Source organism: Anopheles stephensi, chromosome 3 (assembly GCF_013141755.1).
Source record: "Anopheles stephensi strain Indian chromosome 3, UCI_ANSTEP_V1.0, whole genome shotgun sequence".
Taxonomy (NCBI): domain Eukaryota; kingdom Metazoa; phylum Arthropoda; class Insecta; order Diptera; family Culicidae; genus Anopheles; species Anopheles stephensi.
In genome coordinates, this window is record NC_050203.1 from 19,017,813 (window position 1) to 19,024,513 (window position 6,701).

The 6,701-nt window shown below is 44.4% G+C and overlaps 1 protein-coding gene across 2 annotated transcripts; it reads left to right on the plus strand.

Moving 5' to 3' along the window:
• The first annotated feature begins 1,884 nt into the window (after positions 1-1,884).
• LOC118513296 (gastrula zinc finger protein XlCGF49.1-like) lies at positions 1,885-5,766 on the plus strand. 2 transcript variants are annotated; one of them, XM_036058871.1, is made up of 6 exons: positions 1,886-2,279; positions 2,550-3,042; positions 3,129-3,308; positions 3,654-3,737; positions 3,830-4,009; positions 4,138-5,766. In XM_036058871.1, the coding sequence occupies exons 2-6, from the start codon at positions 2,829-2,831 to the stop codon at positions 4,233-4,235; spliced, it is 756 nt and encodes a 251-aa protein (XP_035914764.1). In that variant the 5' UTR covers positions 1,886-2,279; positions 2,550-2,828; the 3' UTR covers positions 4,236-5,766. The 2 variants fall into 2 exon arrangements, with proteins under 2 accessions (XP_035914765.1, XP_035914764.1); XM_036058872.1 differs by lacking the exon at positions 3,654-3,737 and having other exon boundaries at positions 1,885-2,279.
• Positions 5,767-6,701: the final 935 nt, after the last annotated feature.

A 6,701-nucleotide genomic window follows, 5' to 3' on the forward strand; every position in this document is an offset into this window, starting at 1 on the left:
TCGGGGCATCAATCTATGTGGTTGGGTGAAAGTGCCTAAAGTATTGTTCATTCTTCACGGTAGATGCTGCCTGGACTGGGCTCGCTCTGGACAACGAACCCGATTTCGCAAGTGTGCATTGCCCGGAAGGGAATGTGTACATGCTGCCATGGCTGTGGCGGAGGATCCTCTCGTTCTTGTGGTGAATTGCAAAAGCTTTTCAATTTCACTGCCAAATTCGTAGACTCGGGCAAATTCCAACGTTTTGCAGGTGTGCCCGTTACTGATGGCAGCCCGATCGGGACCGAACCCGTACGGGGAGAATGGATAATATGGAGGAGAGAGAATAAACAACCAACTTGCACTTTGGCTTTCAGGGCATTTTGGAAGGTGGTGGAGGGAGTAGAGTTCTTATTGCATGCATTTCATCGTTAAACTGACTTTCATTGAGTTCCAAATCACGATACGATCTTCTTTCCGCGCTTCTCATGGTCTTGGTGGTGACTGGTCCAGAAGCCCGGAACCAAGCAGAGAAGCTTTCCCACGGATTTGATGAACTTTGCTGGAGGCCTCTTAAGGCGTCCAGTTTCAAATGGTAGCTTCATCGACATCCCTGCACACGTTCTGCGGTTGTACCCTTGGAGCAGCAAAGCTAACAAATTCTAACCGATCTCCCTTCACAGGAAACAGGTGAATTCGGAGTTTTAACATAACCCCGAAGCTCCATGCGCCCGGTCATGGGTGTGCATCAAAGGTTTGGCACAAAATCATAACCTACACACGGGGCTAGAAATTACACGCGTAATGACCGCTCATTAAGTGACCGGATGGGTCGCAGTGTCGAAACTGCGACTGTCCCTCGCAGTTTGTTGATCTTGATCATCCTTGCGAGGCGAAGGCAAAACTCCTCCTACCAGATCATTTGGGATTGGATGGATATCTCCGTGCGCAAGGGAGACCATTTGGAGTTTGAAAAATGAAAGTTAACCTGAAGTTTGCAGGAGAGCAGGTTTTTCATATCGGGATAAGTTCTGGTTCGTGAAACATGTCAATTGCGATGCTTACGAGGCGTGACCTTAATGAGTGTGGTGCTGTTTCTCCAGCTGAATTAATGCTGCCTTCGCTGGTGATAGCATCCTGCACCAAGCCGAACATTTGGCACACAAAGTGTATAATTTTCACCATAATACGTGCTACTTTTAAGCTAATTGTGTGTTCATAATACAGCGTTTTTTTGGCGGTCAACAGATTTAAAGTTTGTTGGCTTTAGAAAGGATGTGATTGAGAAATTGTTTGTAGAACCTTTGGTTTTTTAAAGTGATTTTTTAACTTTAATGTATTGAAGTATTAAAAAAATTGATATTTAACTAACCTCAATATTTTTTGTGTGCTGCTAGAACCTCCGTCATTTCTCATGTTATAACATTTCAAATAAATGTTTTTTAAGTTAGATTCAGTAATTTTCTTATTTTGTAATAGCTTTCTGTGCAAGAAAAGAATATAACGAATTTTTGATGTAATATTTGAAAAAATCCCACTGTGCGGCTCTAGTACTGTCCGCAGTAGAATCAAAATGCCACCGTTTCTTTCGATTATTCACCCTTTTACGAAATGATATGATATTTACCACCGATTTTATATTATTCTCATAATCACCAATCCGAATTTTTATCAAAATTCCCTTCCAATTTCATATTATTTCACCCCCAAAAATGGCTTACTGTCGCTCTAGTACTGCACCCGGCTGAAATGAGCACGAGTGCTCACGCACACCACCACACCGCGCAGCTGTCAAATCGTGGTAGCTATTGCCTGCGCCATCGACAGAAAAACACGTACGATAGCGGTTTTTTCTATATGAACTTATGCGTCCGTTCGACAACGGGCCGATCGGTTCGGTATCGATGACAGTAACTCTCGAATACCGCCCCGAGTCGATGTAAAAAAATTGGATCGGAAAAACGGGGTCGGAGTGTGTTGTTTTTTCGCGTGTTCCGGGCTCGTGGATGGTTTCTGTTTGGCCGGAAGTGGTCTACGGTGTTGTAAACATTCGCAACATGGACACTCGGGACGATGTGCTAGCATAAAACAGCTCCCGGGCGGAAAAAAAGGCGTGTAACGAAGAATCTTGTGCAAGCGCTATGCATGTGGTTCGGTGGATGTTGTTGACTCGTTTCAGCCCCGTGTGCATTTGAGGGTTGCTCTGGTGTGGATCCGGCGTGAGTGTGTGCATGTGTGTCTGGCAACGGGGATGCCATCGAGCAGGCCACCAAAAACTGTCCAGCAGCAGTATGTACTAGGTACGGCGGATTAAAACTCCATCCGGGGGTGGGGGAAAATGGTGCGAAAAGCTACTGTAAGCAAGGGTGTTCCTACGCGAGGGAGGGTGAAGAAAATGGGGTTAGGATAGGGCAGGGTTTGTTTTCGAAACCAATACTCGTGCACACTGCTGCTCGTCGGGAGGGTGTGTGCTCTGTAAAGATGGTCGCCGTGTTTATGTTTCTCTCTCTCGGCAATGTATGAATTTGCAGCTAATATTATCACTGTATTACTTTCTTTCCCATGCCTAGCGTGACTATGTTAAATTGATAGTCCGTCAACAAATCCCCATGGCTGTGATAGTACATTAAACGCACCTCTAAAAAGCGACAAAAACGAAACGAACCACAACAACATACGGCCTCTACTTCCTTTCGGCAACAATTGAGCAACGTTTCCCGCGTGCACCCGACTGGCGAACCCTTCCCTGAGGGCGGGACTGAGGGCAACAGGAAAAGCGAAACCTGGAACTGTGAAGATTGTCCGTATTTCGATCGTTCGGCTCCGACACTCCCCTGACAGTCGTCCCGATGTCACAGCAGGCGCTGGAAAGTACGGGTGTGAAAATTTCCAACTGCTCGAAACCGTTCGCCTGCACCGAATGCAATAAGCTGTTTCGCCAACTGAGCACACTGACCAACCACATGAAGATACACACGGGCGAAAAACCGTACAAGTGCACGATCTGTCTGAAGGAGTTCCGCCAAACGACCACACTTTCGAACCACATGAAAATTCATACGGGTAGGTGTATACGACTGGCGTTGGTCCGGCCTGGAAGATCCGGAATTCTAACGACGAATGTCAAATGCTGTTCTTGCTCTTTGTAGGTGAAAAGCCCTTCACCTGTAACTTTTGCGACAAACAGTTCCGCCAGCTAAGCACGCTGTCCAACCACAAGAAAATACACACCGGAGAAAAGCCATTCGAATGTTCGGTTTGCGGCAAACAGTTCCGTCAGTCCAGCACGCTCAACAGCCATATCCGGATTCATTCGGATGATAAATTTTGTAAGTAGCGCCGGACGTCCTTTGGGGGAGTTCCTTGGCTAGTGCAAGGAATAGCGATACTAACTTGATAGCATACTGCTTAAAATGTATTGATTTTACTTCATTTTTTACTGTTGAAACTACCTTTGAGTAGAAAACATTTAAAAATTTTTTAAAATAGCAGTATGAATGATCATTTACGATAAATACTCTTAGCCCTCGTACGAATGATTCGCATTTTTTTTCTGCTTCCTGCAAATGAATGATCAAATAACATTCCGTGTCTTATGTGATCACAGCTTCTCTCTACCCTCCTTCCCATCTAGACAATATTGACCTGATAGGTTCCTAACCTCTGTCTTTAAGGCATAAAACCCTTCAAATGCAGCATCTGTCCGAAGGAGTTCCGCCAGACGACGACCCTAGCGAATCACATCAAAATTCACACTGGTAAGCCCTACCTTCGGAGGGCTCGAAACGGTGGGCAAAGTTCTAATCTCTGGAGTGGAATATGTTTTTTTTTCTGTCGGTTCCGTTCGCAGGTGAAAAGCCGTACGCTTGCACGTACTGTAGCAAAACCTTTCGCCAGACGGGCACACTTTCGAACCATCTGAAGATACACACCGGCGAGAAGCCGTTCGAGTGTTCGGTTTGTGGCAAACAGTTCCGGCAGTCCAGCACCTTGAACAGCCACATTCGGATCCATGCGGACGATAAGTATTGTAAGTACAGCTCAGATTATTTAGCCTTGATGACAATTTTTATAGAATATAAAATTGAAGCATCCTTTGTTGGATGTGCCGTTATAATTGCATCTTCTTCCTTTAAATAAATACACTCTTTCATACAGGCAAACCTTCACAAACGGAACAGCGGTCCATTGTGACGCTAAACGGTGGACTGGCGTTAAAAGATGAGGACGTGAAACCGTTCTTTGCCATGATGTAATATATTAGCGCGGATAGCTTGTTTCTTGTCCCAAACTGACTCCTACTGTAACCCCTTAAAAGAAAAGGAAAGAAATTGCCACAAAAAAGAAAGCGAGAGAGAACGAATTCAAATGTTGGACTGTTGAGGGCAGATAACCCGCGTTCCCCCCCTTGGTTCGCGCGCTCTGGTTGCTTTAAATTATTTTTCAACCTGCATCCCGGATTGTCGCCCGGATGATAGGTCGGCCAGGGAGGCGGACACACAGGAGCCGTGACCGTTAATAAATTGTTGCAATTTAAGTTATAATAACTTTATCGGTTCGCAGCGCGTAACGTCGCCGAGAGAGAAAAGCCCGGTCGGCTGGCCTCCGAGTCGGATATTAGTTGAGGCTTGCACATCCCAATTTCGGTTAGCTTTTTATTTGATTGTTTTTTGCTTGTTTTCTTGTTCCTGCGTTTATTTGTTTTAATGGTAGAAAAAGCAATTTCATAATTTATTACCGTTAATAGCGGCGATCGATAGTAATCTTCGCCCGCTCGTCTCTCCGGGTTTGCGTTCCTGTCCCTTCGTTTTTTTTTGCCGGGGTTTTTGTTTTATTAATGTTATTTATTAACTGCACGTCCTATATAACGTACATTCGGCTGCATTTCGGCTGTCAAATTGGTTGAAATTGTAGAACGCGTGCAGCAGCAGGAACTGAGGCGCAAGCTTACAAAGAAAAGAAGAGAGAGAGAGAGAGATAAAGAGGATGGAGGAGGAGGTATGGGGAAAGTGAGTGCGCGTCGATCCGTGGCACTATAAATAAGTATATACAAGCAACACAACAATAAAACGGTGGAATAAAAAAACAAACCAACTCACACGCGACCCCGTTTACCAGGATTTTGGCAAAGCGAATGGGAAGCGGGTGAAGGGATTGCACGAGAGTTTGCTGGACGATGGCCGTTAAAAATTGCAATTATGTTGTGGGGTTTTTAAAGCCATCACAACAAGCAAGATGGGCGTATCCTTTCATCCGTGTCCAGTTTGTTTCGTCCGATTTTGGTGTGCAAACGACTGTTAGAATCGGTAATAATCGTAACTCTGTAAGAGACCTAAGATTTACGGTACGTCAACGATGCTCGCTCGAAGAAGCTGTCCGGCGGCAATATGAGGCATGAGCATGTGTTAAGTGTAAAATAAAAAATATCGATAGCAAACTTTTCATTAGAGAACGAGGTAAACGAAAACAAAGCAGAATTTACTAAATGTAGCATCCTTTCTTTGAATGTCACAATTTTTACTAAAAATGTACAGACAGACTATCCACTGCACAATTGGGAGGCAAAAGAGCAAGATGGTTGAATATCATTACAGGGCCATAGGGGGGACAGAGAATCCGATGAGATGCAGGAGGATCGAAAGCAAAAAAAAATCCTCCGATTTCAGCGATCGGTTCTGAGTGAAACACGGTGTGTAGTAAATAATATGTGATGGAACGAATCATGATGTAATAAAAAAGCGTAACAGAAGTCCTACATCTGTTGAGAACAGAGGGAAAAGAGAAGAATCTAATCGTTTTTATATTTATTGTTCATTCTTAAAGAGATATAGAAACTGAGAAACTAATTTTAATGATCGTTGACTTCAGTTGTCTTTGAGGAACTTTAGGATTTTGGGGATATTCCTCACTGTTGAGAAGTTACTCCATTATCCAATAAAGAATCCAATAACCCATAATGACGACTCTCTTCGGAGATCTCAATCGAACGTTAAGTGTAGTAAACCCACTTACTCTATGTGGTTCCCTTTTGTCCGGAGACTGCATATGACATCTTAAGGACATGTGATCTTCTCAACTTGAGATGCGATCTGTAATATGTTACACATGTGAAAAACTCTTAACGTGCACGCAAAGCGATTGTAGCTCGTATCGAAGCGCCATCGCATCCCGATCAAGATCCACTCGAGCTGAAGGTAAATGAGATGTTAATATTGGCCATCTTGTATGCTCAAGATAGAACCTAAAGATTGCAAAAGCGGACAGCATCCTACAACTGTGTTTCGTCCAAGGATCTCCAGAAATAGATATGTTCCTGGAGGGAGAAATCATGCGACAAATCACATGGCGAGCAAGACACAAAAGCATCCACATTAGCGTCCCAATGTCTAACGCTATTGTTCTTGTGCGTTCCGGGCTCCGAGAATTGTAGTAATCGCCCACCAAGGCAAGGCGACCCAGTTACATGGGTGACTGGCAGCTGTTATCGGTTTGCATACGCACCAGCCACATCGTCTGCTGCGGGACGTGTGTGGGACAAGGTTTTTTTGCACTGGCACCACATGACACTGATCATAAAACAAAAGCAAGCGAAACATCCTTTAGGCTGCACGCAGCGTGATCCCCTGTGGACAAAAGTAAACATTAGATGAAACAAAACACCAGAAAATGGGCGAACTTTGGCTGTGTACAAAACAATGTAACGACGCTGTTTGCAGTCGCTT